This window comes from Hordeum vulgare, chromosome 7H, assembly GCF_904849725.1.
Source record: "Hordeum vulgare subsp. vulgare chromosome 7H, MorexV3_pseudomolecules_assembly, whole genome shotgun sequence".
Lineage (NCBI taxonomy): Eukaryota > Viridiplantae > Streptophyta > Magnoliopsida > Poales > Poaceae > Hordeum > Hordeum vulgare.
Genome location: NC_058524.1, coordinates 1577307 through 1596243, shown reverse-complemented (window position 1 = coordinate 1596243; position 18937 = coordinate 1577307). Strand labels below are relative to the sequence as shown.

General features: G+C 50.2%; 1 protein-coding gene across 3 annotated transcripts; it reads left to right on the top strand.

Annotated features, from left to right (window-relative positions):
- The first annotated feature begins 2074 nt into the window (after window positions 1-2074).
- LOC123413443 (disease resistance protein RGA5-like) lies at window positions 2075-18180 on the top strand. 3 transcript variants are annotated; one of them, XM_045106379.1, is made up of 7 exons: window positions 2079-2855; window positions 12873-13248; window positions 13321-13824; window positions 14260-16248; window positions 16352-16389; window positions 16487-17634; window positions 17883-18180. In XM_045106379.1, exons 1-6 carry the CDS (start codon window positions 2339-2341, stop codon window positions 17587-17589), a joined length of 4527 nt encoding a protein of 1508 aa, XP_044962314.1. In that variant the 5' UTR covers window positions 2079-2338; the 3' UTR covers window positions 17590-17634; window positions 17883-18180. The 3 variants fall into 3 exon arrangements, with proteins under 3 accessions (XP_044962313.1, XP_044962314.1, XP_044962312.1); XM_045106378.1 differs by having other exon boundaries at window positions 2075-2855; window positions 12873-13824; window positions 16487-17608; XM_045106377.1 differs by having other exon boundaries at window positions 12873-13824.
- The last annotated feature ends 757 nt before the right edge of the window (window positions 18181-18937 follow it).

Sequence of the window (18937 nt, the reverse complement as noted above, 5' to 3'; positions counted from 1 at the left end):
CAGCTGCCACGGGAGGGATGGACAATAGATGTCATGCAAGTTCTTTTCCCTTTGCACGTATGACTATTTATGGAGTACATGCCTACATCACATTGACGAACTGGAGCTAGTTGCGTATCATTTTCTGTTGTAACTATTGCATGATGAATGCCATCCAGCACAATCACCCATCACCGATCCAATGCCTACGAGCTTTCCTACACTGGTCCTTGCTAGTTACTTTGCCGCTACTTCTGTCACACTTGTTGTTGCTGTTACTTGCTGCTGCTACTGTTACCACTGCTACTGTTACTATCACACTACTTTGCTACTGATAGTTTGCTGCAGATACTAAGTCTTTCAGGTGTGGTTGAATTGACAACTCAACTGCTAATACTCGAGAATATTTTTTGGCTCCCCTTGTGTCGAATCAATAAATTTGGCTTGAATACTCTACCCTCGAAAACTGTTGTGATCCCCTATACGTGTTGGTTATCAAACGGTCGGACGAGTCCATGCCCACAAACCTTCGGCAGCGGCGAGCGAACGAACCCGTGACTGCATGCGGCGATGTGCCCTTGCCTGGGTTGCGGGAGAGGCTCCCCGACCACTCCATCGCCTCGGGCAGTAACCGGCGGCCGGAAAAAGACAAATCCGGCGGCCCGCTATGAAGTGTCGTAGATCCGCAAATGCGGCGACTCGCCGATGAAGGGGGGAAGGGAAGGGAGGCCTCGTGCGCGTGGCGGCCTTCCGGCGTGCTCCTGCCGGCTGCTGTCGCCAGAATCTTGGGCGGCGGGCGGCGGCGGCGCGAGGGAGGGGAGAGGAGAGGTGGTTGGTGAGAGAAAGCGTGGGATGAAATGTCCCCCACCAACCGGTTCTGCATATATGCAGGGCACCGCAGCCGCAAGGGGGAAACCCGCGTTTTCCCGGTTTGGGGTCAGGATTTTGCCGCGGCCCCTAAATTTTTTTGCGGGCCGGAGTGGGTTGTGGGGTCTGATCGGGCTGGTTTTTTCGCCCCGGCCCGCATTTTGACGGTTATTTTACGGGTCGGGGCGGGATGCGGGGCCTGCTAGAGTTGCTCTTATACCAATGATTGAACATACACCTTCTCGAAGATGCTCTTAATTAAGAAAAAGAGTGAGGTTATATATTAGATAACATACAAACCTTGCACGTGATCATAGACAAAAAATATTCTAGCCCAATCATATACATACATTATCTCAAATTATTAAACATAAATATAACTCATAAAAAATAAAGCATTGACATATTTATATTCTAAATTATTAATACTTTTAAAATAACGTGATAAAAGACGAGGCCTTACTGCCCAGTCACTTAGATGCATGTGACCGGCTGCCGGCTGCATCCCCGCTTCAAAAGAACACGCACATGTTGGACAAGCAGAGATTCTTTTTCACGCAATAGGACAAGCAGAATGATAAATGCCGTGATAAATCATAATGGACATGTTGGACAAGGAGAGATTAAGCCATATAAATAAATCAAAAAAGAAGGGAGTAGTACCAGTACACCGTACAGTAGAATGATAAATGCCGTGACAATGTGAACGACCAAGACGAGCCATGCATTAATTCATGACCTCAAATTTCTTGTCACAATCATATGAGTTGCATACAAAGTTGATGTGGTAAAACAGGCAACACACTCAGCCACACGCACGCACATGTTCACCTCTCGTGCAGCATATACTTCCTTTATTTTACAATATTGTAATACGTCTGCGTTGCTCGATATTTAAACTTGACCATACGCTAGTTCCGATTGTTAGTGGGATCAAAAATTATACTATGACTGAATTGGTATCGAAAAATTTCGATATGAATTCGGTGGTATAAAATTTGCTCCCCTCGTAATCTATCTCATTGGTTACATGTATGATCAAATTGAAATCTTGAAAAACACGGACGCACTGTATGAAGTTGGAAAAAATGGTGTTCTTTTGTAGGATCGAGAATCCAATGAGATTGTCCATTGTTTGGACGGAGACGCACAGGTAACGCAGCATGCATGGGTAATTCACAATGACGCATATCGTGTGAGGAATGACTTGCATGCATGTCTGGGCCAAACCAAAAAGGAAAGAGAGAGGCAAAAGCTAGTGCGGCGCATGTGAAAAAGAGGAGACAGGCAGAGCCACGACATCCCGCTCTTCTCCATCTGCTCTCCCTCTCCTCTCCTCTCCTCTCCTCTCCTCTCCTCTCGCCGGAACCCTACAGATATCCACACACTCTTCTTCCGATGAGGCCGCCGGAACCCTAGATAGATAGCCACACACACTCTTCTTCGGATCAGGCCGTCGGAACCCTAGATATCCACACTCTACTCCGGATCGATGAGGCCGCCGGACATGTATGACCCCGGCGGCAGCTCTTCGTCGTCCCGGCCGCACGGCAAGCAGGATCTGCAGCCGGAGGTGGTTCTCTACACGGCGTCTGCGTCGGCGTCTCGCCGCAGAGAGCGCACCTCGGCCGACCTCTACGCCTTGCGCGCCCTGCTGCGTGGGTACGGCCTGACCATGGAGGAGCGCGACGTGTCCATGAGCAAGGCGCACCGCAGCGAGCTCAAGTCGTTGCTCGCGGCTCGGGGGTGCGCCTTCTCCCTCCCGCAGCTCCTCGTCGGCGGACGGCCCGTGGGCGGCCCTGACGATGTCAGGAAGCTACACCAGACCGGCGGGCTGCGGCCCCTCCTCGACGCCGCCCCAAGGCCGTGCCGCGCCTTCGTCTGCCAAGCCTGTAAGAGGGTCGGCTCCGCGCCCTGCTGGAAATGCAGGCAGTCCCGCAACAAGATGCTGGCTGATGGTGTTATGGAGGAGGAGCAGGAGAGGGTCGTCCTTTTTTATCCAACCCAAGGTAAACACTTTTCTTCTTGGTTTCTCTCCTTCCTTTTTTAGTTGAGTTGCACTTTATTACTCTTTCGCATCTACATATAACATATATAGTCGGATGCACACAAGAATTTGCTTAGAACCGCTTCCCTTTTCTTAATAAATGCTGCATTATTTTCTTGACAATTTTATCAAGGGCATAACTCGTGCTGAACCTGAAACTACTGGCAGTAATACATGCATCTACACTACTGTCCATTTTTGGCAAGCAATAGTTCATGTGCTACGTAAGAAAACTCGCTGGATGGAAGCTAACTTTCTTATCTTCTACTTGCTTTTTAAATATCTCACTATAGTTCACATACGGATGTAGATTCATTTATTTTACTTTATATATAGTCCGTATTATAAAAATTTAAAAAAACTTATATTTAAAAACAAAGGAGGTACTATATATAAGAATGAAGGCCTCTTGTGAGAGCATCTCCAATAGACGCACTTCGCGCCGTGCCTAAAAAACGAGTTTGCCGCGCGCTGGTCGCCTGGTTTTGCGCGTCGCGCAGCGATGGCTCCAACAGCCGCGCTATAATGCAGCGCGCGCAGCTCCAGCAGTGCCCAAAAATGCAGCGCGCGCATAATTTTTTTTAATAAATAGATTGCATTTAAATAAAAAAGATACAAAGTTATTTTACATAGATAGCAACTAGATAGGTAGTTCGAAAACATAGATAGATAGTTTGGTGCTAGATAGTTCGATAAAAAAAATACTAATCCTAGTCGCTCCAGTCATCTGCACCACCATCATCGTCGGTGTCGTCGGAGGTTCACAGTCAGATGTCAAACCAACGTTCATCTTCTTCAGTGAAGAAGGACCTCCCGCCTGCATTGACGAGGTCGGCCTGCGCACATGCCAAAGCCTTCCGACGACGTCTGTCCAACCGCTCCTCGCGGCGCCGGCGCGTGTCCTCCTCGCGGCGCCGTTCCCAGTATTCCTGCTCGTAGGCGACGTCTTCCGGGTGGCGCCGGCGCCACTCCGCCATGACCCGCTCGTCCTCCTGGGCGACGAGGAGGCGGCGCTGCAGCGCAGTGTGCTCCGCACGGTCTTGTGCGGAGTTTAGACGAGGCGGCGGGACCAGGTCTAATGCCTGCTGGAGCGTGCGGACGTCGGGGAAATTCATCTGCAGTCGCGGCCTGCCTAGGCGCCACGCCGCCGCGTCGAACGCGCGGGCGGCCTCGTGCGCCGTGTCGTAGGTGCCGAGGCTCAGACGGAGATCGCCGGAGCGTATCTCGGCGTAGAACCCGCCGTTGGGGCGCTGGCGAACGCCGCGGTAGCCCGACGCAGAACGGCGGCGCGGCGGCATGGTGGCTCGTCGGCGGCGCGAGAGGCAGGGAGAACGCGGCGGCGGCGCCAACGGCAGAGGGAGAGAGAACGCGGCGCGAGAGGCAGGGCAGCGCGCTGCCTTTTATGGACGCGCGGGCTGCCGCCTTTTCGCGCACGTGGGAACCGCGCGCGCGGTTTTTCCGTCGCCGCTGGAGCGCGCATTTCAGTCCCGCGCACGGTAAACTGTCGTTTTTTAGCACGCGCGTCTTTTTTTGCGGCTGTTGAAGATGCTCTGAGAAATTGTGCGGCTGTTGAAGATGCTCTTGAGGTGAGGTGGCTACAAAAATCGATGACGAAGGTGGACTCCATCGGTGTGACCCACTAGCCCCTATACTTTTAACATTGTGTTGGATGTGTGGTTGCTCTTCCCCGAACTCACAAAGGTTTCGGACGGGCGAGATTGTCCCGGCCACGGCCAGGTGATGTGTCGCCGCTGAAGTTACGACGAGTCATCAGCGCGTCGAACAGACCATGTTGCCGAGTCCGCCTGGTAGGGCACCGCTGATGGTGTAGGTAGAAGGAGCGACGCGCTAGCTAGGTGCCGCTGATGGTGTAGGTGCAAGGAAGGACACGCTAGGTGACGTCGTGACGAACGACGGATGTCGCCGAGACCCGCCGAGATGGTGTTGCCGACGGACTCGACGGGACCGGACGGCCGTCAGGACACATCGTCGCCTTGCGTGGAGGCCGCGCCGGGGGTTGCGCACGGACGGCAACCCCGACGCGTCATCGCCGATGAGTAGTGCACGGATGACGGCCCCGGTACGTCGTGATCCTCGTGAGTCGCCGTCGATGAGTAGTGCACCGGGCCGGGGGCTAGACATGAAGGGCAGCCCGCCCGGCGCGTCGTCGTCTTGAACGACATGAGATGAAGCCGACAGCCAGACTAGTCTCCGGCCGGCTGTGTGGCCGCAGCTCGGATTGTTAACACATGATGTACCACTACGTGTTGTAACTACACTCCATGTATATAGCATCCACTATTCCCATGCCCTGGCCTGCGTGCCACCTAGATAGGGCCATGTAACCAACTCATGTGTATATAAGAGAGAGGTGAGGAAGGATCAATATACAAGAGATAATTCTCCTTCCTACTTGGTATCAGACTCCAACCCAATGGCCGATCCAGCCGCCGCCGCCTCCCAGGGCACCAGCTCTGCCCCCTCGCCGGCGCTCTCCTCCAGTTCGGCCACCGGCGACGGCATCACTGCCGCCGCCGCCTCCCCCTTCATCTTCGGCACTGCTCCTTCATCTCACAGCGGCGCCTCACCACCCTCCCACTTTGCGCCCCTCTTCTCCTCTCCCCCAGCCTCCATGTCGTCCTCCTTACCGCCGGCTCCGCGTCATCCAATCTTCCTCGACAGCATTCAAAACCACATCAAGTTCCTCCTCAACCCCGACGACCATAACTACCACAAATGGAAGTCGTTCTTCCTGCTCGTCCTCATCCGCTACGGGGTCGCCCAGTTCATCGAACAGCCCCTCCCCGCCACCGCCACCCCCCAACAGCGCGAGATCGACGCCCACATCGTCCTCTGGATCTATGCCACCCTCGCCGACAACCTCGTCGACCACGTCGTCGGGGCTACCACCACCTTCGATCTCTGGCATCGCATCCGTGACTATTTCCTGGCCAATCGCGCCGCCCGGTATATGATGCTCAACCGGCAGTACCGCAATCTCCGGCAGGGCGACCTCTCCGTCACCGAGTACGCCCGTCGAATGAAGCTTCTCACCGTCGGGCTGGCTGACATCGATCATGCGGTCACTGAGGTGGATCTCACCACTCAATTTCTTCACGGCATCGACAAGCGCCTCGACACCATCCGCGTCGTCCTCGGGGACACCGTCCCTCTTCCTCCCTTCGAGACGGTCTTCTCCCGCCTGAAGCTCGCCGAGGAGAACCTCGCCCAACGCATCGCCGACGAACCAGTCACCGTCCTCGCCGTCACCGGGAGCGGTGCTCCCTCCGGTCCCCCTCCAGCCTCCGGCGGCTCCTCTGGCTTCCGCCCCAACGACCGTGGCTCTGGTTCCCAACCGGGCCGTGGCTCCGGCAATCGTCAGGACGGCGCCGACTCGGGTGGACGCGGGCGCGGGCGCGGGCGCGGCCGTGGCCGTGGCCGCGGCGATCACGGGGGCCGCGGCGCTCCTCCACCGATGCCCTATAACCCCTACATGGGGTTCTTCGCTCCATATGGCATGGCCATTCCCAACCCGCGCCCTGGCTGGGTTCCTCCCAACTCTGCTGGCGTGCTCGGTCCTGCCCCCGGTTCCCACGCCCACGCGTATCCGATGCGCGTGCCCGGCTACACACCACCACCTTCCCCGCAGCAGTCGTCGTGGGATCATCTCGCCATGCTGCAAGCTGCCTACAGCGCCAACAACTTCTCCAACGACCAATCCGCACCGCAAGAATGGTACCTCGACAGCGGCGCTTCATCCCACGTCACCGGCAACCCTGATAACATCGACCTCTCGAGCTCTTCTTTAAAGCATCATTCGTCTAGCATTGTTGTTGGCAATGGCACCCACCTCCCTATCCAGGCCTCTGGCTCCACCACCCTTCCGCCCCACAACTTCCACCTCAAAGATGTTCTATTTTCTCCCCATATTGTTACAAGTCTCATCTCTGTTCGGCAATTCACCAAAGATAACTCGTGCTCCATTGAATTTTATCCCTTTGGTTTTCTTGTGAAGGATCTTCGCACCAGGAGGGTCATCATGATCTCCGCTAGCTCCGGCGACCTCTATCCCTTCTTCGGCAACAATAAGGCTTGGCGCACCGCCCTCTCCACCACCGTCTCCACTGCCACCCAAGCCCCCATGTCATTTCTTCCTTAGCGTCGAACGATTTTCTTTCTCCTTGTAATAAACCCATGCACTCACCGTGCCCGGCATGCCAACTAGGCCGCCAACCTCGCCTTCCCTTCCCCTCTTCTCATAGCCGCACGTTTGCTCCTTTTGAGCTCCTTCATTGTGATTTATGGACAAGTCCCGTTGTAAGCTTCTCTGGTTATCAATATTACTTAATTGTGTTGGATGATTTTACGCATTTCTCCTGGTCCTTTCCCCTACGCAACAAGTCCGACACATCGACCACCCTTCTTCGCCTTTTCTCCTACATACGCACCCAATACAACGTGATCGTCAAGGCCTTGCAATGCGACAATGGTGGCGAGTTCATCAACTCCACCCTACGCTCGTTCTTCTCCACCAATGGCATCACCTACCGCTTTTCCTGTCCCCACACATCGCCACAAAACGGTAAAGCTGAGCGGCTCATTCGCACTACAAATGATATTGTTCGAACCCTTCTCCTCCAAGCTCATCTTCCACCTCCTTTTTGGGTCGAAGCCCTTCACACCGCCACGTATCTACTCAACCGTCGCCCGTCTCATGCTGTTCACGATCAAACCCCATACTTCCTCCTTCACGGCGTGCACCCCACATATGATCACCTTCGCGTGTTTGGGTGCTTATGCTTTCCAAACCTTTACGCCACGTCGTCACATAAGCTCGCTCCTCGTTTCGCCCGTTGCGTCTTCCTCGGTTACCCCCTCGAGCACAAGGGCTACCGATGCTACGACCTATCCTCCCGCAGAGTTATTGTCTCCCGTCACGTTGTTTTCGACGAGCAAGTTTTTCCATATGATAACACACCCACACCTTCGGTTGATCACTCCCCTGCCACAGAAAATCCCGCCAGCATCTCTCCTGCTCTCCCACCTACCTCGTACCCGGTTTTCCCGCCCCTGACCGGTGCTACACCCCCATGCACGCCAATCACGGGTCGCCAGCCCGCCCTGGCCCCACCTTCCCCTCGATCGCCTCCCGACGCGCGCCCACCCACCGAATCTCCCTCGCCTTCCGTACTGACCCCACTCCTCTCGGATCGCCCCCATCCCACCGAATCTGCCGCCACCAACCAATCAACTCCGCCCACACGCCAGCCGTCCGCCCCTGTCGCCTCTGCCAGCGAATCCACCTCGGATCCCGGACATTCCTCTGCCGCCCCTGGCCCCACACAATCTCCCTCGCTTCCTGCGCCATCCACTCCTCGTGTGCCACGTCTACCTGCTAATGCCCAGCCCGTTCCACCGCCGCACAACTCCCACAAAATGCGCACTCGAGCTAAATCTGGTTTTTACCAACCACGTCGCCTCTTTCTGTCCCACACGACCAGCACCATCTCGCCCATTCCTCCCACTTACCGCTCCGCCCTCAAGGACCCCCATTGGCACCACGCAATGTGTGATGAATATGATGCTTTAATCAAAAACTCGACTTGGTCTTTGGTGCCCAAACCTGCGGGTGTCAACGTGGTTACTGGCAAGTGGATATTCCGTCATAAATTTAACACCGACGGCTCCTTGGCGCGCTACAAGGCACGATGGGTGGTTCGTGGCTTCACTCAAAAGGAAGGGGTCGACTACGACGAAACGTTCAGCCCGGTTGTCAAACCGGCCACCATTCGGGTTGTTCTCAGCATCGCCACCTCCAGCTCGTGGCCGATACACCAACTCGATGTCAAAAACGCCTTCCTCCACGGCGATCTCAAGGAAACGGTATATTGCGCTCAGCCTTCTGGTTTTGTCGACCCAGCCAAACCAGATCACGTCTGCCTTCTGCATAAGTCTCTCTATGGCTTAAAGCAGGCCCCGTGCACTTGGTTTCATCGCTTTCGGTCCTTCTTGCTCTCTCTTGGGTTTCACTCTTCCAAATGTGACTCCTCTCTTTTCATCCTTAACCACGGCAGCTCCATTGCTTACCTCTTGGTTTATGTCGATGATATCATCCTCACCGCCAGCACACCTCAGACTCTCCACCATGTCATCACCTCCCTCAAACGGGAGTTCTCCATGACTGATCTCGGCGAGCTCCACCACTTTCTCGGCATTAACGTCACCCCCAACTCCTCCGGCCTCTTCCTCTACCAACAACAGTACGCCCTTGAGATCCTTGAGCGTGCTAAGATGCTCAATTGCAAACCCGTCTCCACCCCTGTCGACACACAATCCAAAGCCTCCGCCCATGCTGGTCACCTCCTCGACAACCCAACTCTCTACCGCAGCCTTGCCGGTACCCTGCAATACCTAACACTCACACGCCCTGACATCTCTTATGCCGTTCAGCAAGCATGTCTCTTCATGCATGCGCCGCGCGATTCTCACATGCAGCTCGTCAAACGAATCCTACGGTACATTCGCGGCACTACTCACTTCGGGTTGCAACTCTACAAATCATCATCGCATGATCTCCTCGCCTACACAGACGCAGATTGGGCTGGCTGCCCGGACACCCGTCGTTCCACTTCGGGGTTTTGCGTTTTCCTCGGCCATAACTTGCTCTCTTGGTCATCCAAACGGCAAAACACGGTTTCTCGCTCCAGCGCCGAAGCGGAGTATCGTGGCGTTGCTAACTGTGTTGCCGAATCATGCTGGCTCCGCCAACTCCTACATGAGCTTCACCGTCCTCCCACACGTTCCACGCCGGTCTATTGTGACAATGTGAGCGCGTCCTACATTGTCACAAACCCAGTGCAACATCAACGTACGAAGCACATTGAGATAGATCTTCACTTCGTGCGTGACCGTGTCAACCTTGGTGAAGTTCGCATCCTCCATGTCCCCTCAAGCTCCCAATATGCTGATGTCTTCACGAAAGGGCTTCCCTCACAGCTATTCCAGGAGTTTCGTACCAGCCTAAACATCCATCCACATGGAGTTCCGGCTGAGGGGGGGTGTTAACACATGATGTACCACTACGTGTTGTAGCTACACTCCATGTATATATCATCCACTACTCCCATGCCCTGGCCTGCGTGCCACCTAGATAGGGCCATGTAACCAACTCATGTGTATATAAGAGAGAGGTGAGGAAGGATCAATATACAAGAGATAATTCTCCTTTCTACTCGGATGACCAGCACGGAAAAAGATATACTCCTAGATGGAAGAAGATATACATTAGTTTTGATGCTGAGCTTGCATGCATGGGAGAAGACGATCGGCATGGTCGCCGCTGATGCACGCGCTACTCGCGTACGTACGTCGCCGGTTGGACCGCTTCCTCCCGGTCCCGGCCGTCCGCACCAGAGGAGAGTACAGCCGAGATTGCTCGTCGGCTTTCGGCCGGATCGATCTCTCGGCTGGCACGTGTGCTTGCTGCCTGGATCGATCGTTTGCCTGATGTAGTGAATGGTTAATTTGATCGTTAGGAATAAGCCATGCGTATGTGTAGTGCTGTAGCTGCACAAGTTCATGCTTGTGTTTGGATCATTGTTTAGGTCGAGCTCGAGGGCTGGTGTGGCCGCATTTGTGATCAGGTTGTGTCGGGCTGGTATGTGGCTGACTCTGCAATCGTGTGTAGCGATGGAGAAGGGATGCAGCGGGTGCAACGGAAGGGCGTTGGCGCAACGGAAGGGCGTTGGCGTCCACGTCTCGCGGATGAGCAGGAGGCTCACGATCAAGGTAGACCGGATCGTCAGGGCATTCGTGCGCGTGAAGCTCGGTGTGTGGGTGCTGCGTACCAGGTTGTCTATAAAACCAGTTGTGATAGAGTTTGTTAGGATCAGGGGAGTCTAGCAAGAAAAAAGATGTAGCCCCTGGGAGGAGCGTATGTGCGCCGGTGTGTGTAGCCGTGTTTCGGTGTGTTGTCGAGCAACGGGGTGTGTCGAGCCAAATGTGAGGGGGCTAGAAGATGTAGTCTCCGTCGGTACCGTGATGTGTGTCGGGTCGACGTGAGAGTTCTTCTGGATTGTGCCGCGTGCGTGTGTGTGTACCTCATGTATGTGTTCGAGTCGTTGTCAGAAATAAAGCCAAGATACAGGCGTTGGTGCGCCGCGGCGTTCGTCGCCGGAAAAATCATGGTGTCTCCTTCATCTACCTTCGTCCGACGTTTGGGTCGCCGGTGGGTTTGTCCCAACAAATGGTTAATTTGTCCGTCTAGCTCGCTGTGCGGGTGCACTAGTAGAAGAAAGGCGGCAATTGCGCTACAGCTAATCTGTTAGCAGTAACGCTGAAGCTAATATTTGATATACATATTAGCAGTAGCGCTGGAGCATATAAAGCAATTGTGCTAAAGATGTAAATTATAATTTGACAAATTTAGTATATGGATGAACACCAATTATTTTTAATTATAGAATGCAAATTACTTGACAAATATGGTTGAGGAACCCACATGGAGGTAAAACAGGAAGCATATCGACAACCACCCAAATGTTGATGTTGCCTGGCATATTATCTTCAGGACAAAGATCGAAGGTTATTTCCATACCCTCCTGAAATCCATTTGCATTGCAAAGATTTTTCCCACTTTGAGCACCCTATTTCTGTGTTAAAAACTGAATTAAATACTTTGATCACAAATGTGTGACCATGTATAGTCCTCAGGTTAGCGCTCCTCGTCTCCATACGCTCGTGGTCTTCAAAACCGAGCCTCTCCAACACATATATTCTTGCATGACAAGGAAGGAACTAGTCGAATTGTATAAAATAAAAATTACACGTTGAAGCAAAAAAAAATAGAAGTCATGCATGCTTAATTACGAAAAAACACTTGTCATCATTGCGTACCATACAAACTTTAAAGGTCTCGTCAAGCTTCATGCTGAAGAACCTGTCGTCTCGCAGGTGCGGCGCGTCGCAGATAACTTGATAGTCGCCGCAATATTCGCACTCCCAATATTCATCGTCAGACATTTCCTGTTTTAATGTGGTAATTTAACAAAGCCGTCGTAGTAGCAGTGGTGTTTGTGGTGCCAACGATAATTCATGATGTGGTGGCCATTGCAACTTTCTATTCCTCTTGGTCTGGTTTGCTCTTGTCACATTTTTGTGAAAGTAAGGTTCACAGCGGCCTGGCGTCAACCAACGTCAGAGGTGGCAAAGCATAAGACTTTGGCCGAAAGCCTTGTTCTTCGATGGGGGGGGGGGGGTCTTTGTCATTGATATTGCCGCTCGTGGGCGTTCTCCTCCGTGGAGGCATTTTCGAAGAGTGCATATATGGTTGTGGCCAGTTTGGATGGAAGTGGTGTGGAGGTTGTTGGATAGGGTGACCATTTTCGTGCTTCGGTGGGGTAGTCGTGCGAGGGTCTGGGAGAAAGATTTATGGTCCAGGGTGGGTGATGCTGGTGACAGCGACATACTCGGACATTGTTTTTCTTCTTGAAGCTATTGATGAAGATCTTGCATTCGACCTCTCTCAAAAGCTTGCATGCTAGGTGGTCATGGTCTGCTTGGGTTGTCGTTGGTGGTTGTTCTTTTCTCTTTTTCTTTTGTAGTTGTTGTGTTTGCCGGCCTAGTTCCCTTATAAACCCGATCACTCTGAATGTTTTTCTTCTCTTTTTGAAATCGGCAGAGCTCCTGCCTTGCACGTCAAAGGAAATAAACACTTTGTGAGTTCCTTGGTCCCTTCAGCTGCAGAGCTAGGCATGTGCTCTGTATTTAGTTACACGGTTATTTTCTTTAGGTAGGAGGAAGTTTTAGTTCTTTAATTTGGTAGTTAATTGACAAACTTTAACTCCAAAGCAACATTTAATCTTTTACTTTATGACCAATCAAAGTGTTACTCCATGTCTTTCTGCAATTTGTTCTCTCTGCTGTCTCTCCTGTTTCAATGTGCTAGTGAACATTTTTTTTTTGTCTATCTTTCATCCAGATGTTTCAATGGAAGGCAAGCACGGAGAGGTGGAGGCCCCCTTCAGTGTTTCACTGGGCGCCATGGGATCCCTCCTTAACAAGCTCGACATTATGCTAGGTCCTCAAGGATGCAAGCTAGCCAAGGGGCTCCATGACAGATTTCACCTCCTAAAAGATAATGTTGAAGAAATAAGTGCATACCTTGAAGATCTGTTAGAGGTGGAGGACCCTCCCATGGCGGTGAGGTGCTGGATGAAAGAGGCACAAGAGTTATCCTATGACATCCTTGATTATATTGACAACCATGTGTCCCTTGAGCTTCTGGAATGCAGATCCGTTCGCAAGATGGGTCTTACTAAGATTGCCAAGAAGCTCAAGTGGCAGAAGCAAATTGAGTATGTCATTCCTCATGTGCTAGAACACGTTATCCCCAAAACCATTTGTGTTGATGTCATTCGTGCTCCCAGGAGGCTCAAGTGGTACCAGCAGATGATTGAAAAGGTATCAGAATTCAGGATCTATGCCCTCGAGGCTATCCGACGGTACGAAAGGTACCAAGTCCTCTATTATAGTACCTCGGTGGCATGTAGATTTTCTGCCATTGGGCCTATAATGCCAATGCCTCCACCACCTTGTGAGAAAACTTGTTCTGGCCTAGTAATTGATGGTCGGATGAGCAAGTTTATCAACTCTCAGCTGGTTAATGATGAGAATGAGCAGCTCAAGGTGGTGTCCATTCATGGATCTGGATGTCTTGGTAAAACAATGCTTGCCAAAGTGTTGTACAACAAAATTGGGAGAAAATTTGATTGCCGAGCTTTCATCCAGGTGTCCAAAAAGCCTGATATAAAGAAGCTTTTGAATGACATGCTATCACAAATCCATAGGAAGCAGCCCCAAGCAAGCCAAAAGGCTTCTGATGAACTTTGCATTACTGCTGACAATATCAGGAATTATCTACATGGGAAGAGGTACTAGTTGTATCCATGAATGTCCAGAATCACAAGTATTACATAAATTCCTTACAGGTTCCTCCTTTGTTTTCCACAAAAAAAATAAGGCACGATGATGAGTGATATATAGTCAATCTTTTAAAGGATGTCTTTCAGACAAGCTTTACAGTGAGCTAGAAAATAATGTACTTATTTTCCACATGGTCTAGAATCGCATGTACTACATTAAATCGCTACAGGTTGATCTGTTGTTTTTCAAAAAAAAAAGCCATGATGATATATAGTCAATTTCTGAAAAGATGTTTTTCAGACAAGCTTTACAATGATGCTAGCAAATGATGCTGGCAGTAACATTTAGTTTCAGGCTAGTCCATTCTTTTCTAGCATATCTCAGTGCTGTTGCCATTTGCCTGACACATAGATGTGACATGTGTGGACTTTCTTGGCATGCAGGTATCTAATTATTGTTGATGATTTATGGGATACATCGGCATGGGACGTTATTAATCAGGTTTTCCCCAAGGCTAGTCAAGGCAGCAGAATAGTAACAACTACACAGATTGAAGATGTTGCACTAGCATGTTGCTGCGATCACCCAGAACAAGTTTTTGAGATGAAACCTTTGGATGATGGTCACTCAAGGAAACTATTCTTTGACAGGATTTTTGGCTCTGAAAGTGACTGCCCTGAAGAATTCAAACTAAGTTCAAGCCAAATTGTAGAAATATGTGGTGGATTGCCGCTAGCGACCATCAGCATAGCAAGTCTTTTAGCAAACCAGCCTTCCGTATCAACGGATTTATTGACACACATACATGATTCATTACTGTCTTGTTTCTCATCAAATTCAACTTCAGAAAGAACGAGACATGTACTGAACTTCAGCTACAACAGCCTTCCTCATCATCTCAAGACATGCTTGCTCTATTTTAGTATGTATCCAGTGGGTTCCATAATCTTCAAACGTGATCTGGTCAGGCAATGGGTGGCCGAACGGTTTTTTTGTGCAAGAGAAGGGCAAGACATAGAGGAAGTTGCAGGGATGTATTTCGATGAACTTGCTGATAGAAGATTCATCCAACCTGTGTCTATCAACTTCAACAATGAGGTGGTGTCATGCACAGTTTATGCCGTGGTGCATGATCTTATTGTACACAAGTCTGCTGAAAAGAATTTCCTTGTGGTAGTAGATTACAATCGAAAGAATTTGACGCTTTCTCATAAGGTCCATCGGCTATCTCTCCAACTCGGTGATGCAAAATATGCCAAGATACCATCAAACATCAGAAAGTCACAAGTACGGTCACTTGGATTTTTTGGATTGGTAGAGTGCATGCCTTGTATTGGAGAGTTCAAGCTTGTTCGTGTTCTCAACCTTCAGCTATCCGGTCTTTCTCATGGTAACAAAGACCTGTCCATAGACCTCTCTAGAGTATCAGAACTGTTCCATCTGAGATATCTGAAGATTGTTTGTGATGTCTGCATAAAACTTCCGAAGCGGATGAGAGGGCTGCAGTGTTTGGAAACACTGGATGTTATGGATACACCAAGAGGCACTTACGTTCCATGGGACATTATATATCTCACACGTTTGTTGCACCTCAGTCTTCCTCCTGACACAAATCTGCTGGATTGGTCTGTCGGTGATGATATGAGCCTTTGCAGGCCGAACCACCTGCAGGATCTTTGCATTTGTACATCGCCTTCTTCAGATTTAGACCAACTGCACAGAAGCATGTGTGCTCTTGAGTATTTAATGTATGAACATGACAGCCTGAAAACTGTAAAAGTGGTGGCCCATGGATCCTCGGTTAGCTATGGTGACGCTTCAAAAGCAAGAGTTGAGTGGATCATGAATCCTATCCAGCATATCCAGAGATTTGAGGTCTCATCGCACAGCCCCTTCGTATTTTCTGGTCTGCATTTGTGGAATATCCAACTTGACAACCTATGCATTGTGAAGATTGCAGTGGATGGACTGTCAGTAGATGATGCTGGTATTCTTAGCCGGTTGCCTGCCCTCACTGCCCTGTCTTTGTATGTGGAGAAGTCACCTAATGTTAAGATAATCTTTGGCACGGCTGCTGGATTCACAGCTCTCAAGTACTTGAAGCTGAGGTTCATGAGTGGAATAGCTTGGCTAAGATTTGAGGCGGACGCAATGCCTAATCTCTGGAAGCTCAGGCTTGTTTTTGACGCCATCCCCCAAATGGACCAACGACTTGAACTTTATTCGGTGTGTGAACAATGGAGACAATATCGACATGGTAATGCATTAATCAGCATCGAGCATATGACAGGCCTTAGAGAGGTCTCCACTAAATTTGGGGGTGCGGCTGCTGATCTGCAGTATGTCTCCAGGACCGGTATAGTTAGCAATCATCTGAGCAATCCTGTAATCGAGGTGAAATTAGTGGATTCCGGTTCCCATGGCGATAAAAGGTACTACTTTTGTTGCTGTTGTAAATTACTTTTGTTGCTGTTGAGTTATTCAATTAAACCTGATTTGAGTATTCATGCTCTAAATGGTTGTTGTAACCTGCAGGATACCATCAGAGTCCTCTTCGCGGCTGAATCCTCCAGGTATGCTTTTCAGTTGTAATTGAGACGTTTCGTCATGAGGTGATAAATTACTCGTAGAAATTAGTAAGACGATGGATGAAGTGTTGGCTTTTGGCAGGTGTAGAGGAGGGTGGAAAGGAGCAGACCGTGGTCTCGTGGAGCAATACCATTGATGTGATAGGTCGGGAACTCTTCTTCCGTTGCCTGCACCTTGTGCCCAGGCGGGACTACGGCGTCATCGCCTCCCTCAACCGTGAATTCAATTCGGTGGTTCGCAACGGGGACATCTACCGCCTGCGTCGCAAGAATGGAGTCGCAGAGCACTGGCTCTACCTCTCTTGCGGTAACGATCCTCCGGAGTGGGACGCTTATGACCCGTCCACTGGGCGCTGGATCCACGTGCCCAAGATGCCACCGGCTCAAAGCTACAACTTCTGGGAGCCGATCGCTGTAGGAACCGAGCTGCTGGTGTTTGGGAGCCCATTAAACGGAAGCGTTGCCTTGAGATATAGCATCCTTACCAATTCATGGACAGGGCTGGCTGATGCTGATGCGATCAACACCCCGCGGTACAGGTTTGGGTCAGCAAGTGTCGGTGAGAAGGCGTACGTCGCGGGAGGCCTTGATCTTCATTCTGGTACTACTAATGCATTGAGTTCGGCAGAGATGTATGACTCGGAGACACATACTTGGACACCCCTTCCCAGCATGCATAGGGCCAGGTACGGATGCTCTGGCGCCTTCATGGACGGCAAGTTCTATGTCATCGGTGGTCTTAGCAGCAGTAGCCGCGAGCGGTTGACATGCGGTGAGGAGTATGACTTGAACCTGCGGTCATGGAGAGTCATCAACAACATGTCTCTGGGGCTCAACCAGACAGTCTATGGAACTCCTCTGCTCCTTGCGGTTGTGAACAACGAGCTTTATGCTGCTGATTACACTGAGAATAATGATTTAAAGCGGTATGATAAGCTGGACAACAAGTGGATCACTCTTGGGAAATTGCCTGTACAGTCTAGGCACAGATATTGCTGGGACATGGGTTTCCGAGCGTGTGGTGACCGGCTGATTGTTATTGGGCGTCCAAACGATTCAACTGATGAGGAGGTGGTTGAGCTTCATTCATGGACCCCGGATGGGCAACCGCCTGTGTGGAATTTCGTTGCCACACGGCCAACCGCCTGGGTCAACGGGATTCTGTGCGCCGTGATGGGCTGCTGAGTCGGTCGACTGAATAAAGGTTGGATGCATGCATGCGAGATATGAGTAAGTTACTTACCTTGTACTCCCTCCGTTCCTAAATATAAGTCTTTTTAGAGATTTCACTAGGGGACTACATGCAAAACAAAATGAGTGAATCTACTCTCTAAAGTATGTCTACATACTACTGAAACCTCTAAAAAGACTTATATTTAAGAATGGAGGGAGTACGTAGTTACGTACTCGCTTTGTATAATTTTTTTCTTTATCAAGTTTGCTCTATGATTTGAATGACTCTTCATATTTCCATGCAGTTGTGGCTGTGCCTCAATCTCAGTCTGAATTTCCTGGTCCAATATAATCAAGGATGAAAGAGTTGGAGAGAAAGTGCCTGCAGAAACATCCCATTTTTCTTCATGTTTGTGTTCCAATAATGTTTTAACGCTTCCTACGGGCGTTCTGATGATCTTGATCTCCATCATCCAACTTTATCTTTACAGTAAAACAGAACTCTCGGTTACTTTTCGAACATCGAATGTAGTCTCTAGCTTTCCCTCTAATTTTGTTCAAGATTTTTCAAACTCTGAATAAAAAACAATTTGGACCCTTTCAGTCAGCTGTTATGAAAGTGTATTTACTCGTAGTTTGGTATAGATTAATCTGCCCTAAGAGTGTAAAATTATGATTTTTCTTTCCAGTTGTTTATTTTTCTTTACAGTCGTTTGAACAACGTCCAACCGGAAATAAGGAAAGGCCGGACGTGTTTTTCCTGCTTTTACTGCACTTGCAATACTCTTTCTTTTTCATCAATTTTGATCGACTACAAAAGGTGAATTACATATGCACGTATAGTTGTGATAAGAGATAGGAACGCCATGAGGAGGCGACCCGTTTATGCTCTGCTTTCTTCATCGATTTTGTTGCCTGAATGTCATAGTGTTCCTGGAGTCTCATATTCTCCGGTGCACAATGAGTGGAATGGAGTACCAAATGGCCGGATCCACGCAACCCACGGCATGCGTGCTCGTCGTGAGGAAGTGAGCCATGGCGGACGGTGAAGGAGAAGCGCGCGTGTACAACTCATCTTCCCAAGCTTTCAATGGCAAGTGATAAAGCAACCTTTGTAAAGGGGTCTCACTCTTATTATTGTAGCCGCATGGTACTAAAGTTTCCATCATTTGCCATACACTCACATGGGCCATAGAGATTAATCAGGGATTATCATCTTATATGGATCTAAGCCCATCTATAATCCAACAGTACGAAGGTCCAAAAGAAATTATTGTTAAGAAGAATCTTAAGCTTTTTATACTACAGGCAACCATATCATACATAGGTAAAAGTAAGTCAGACATTGTTGCCGGAGGAA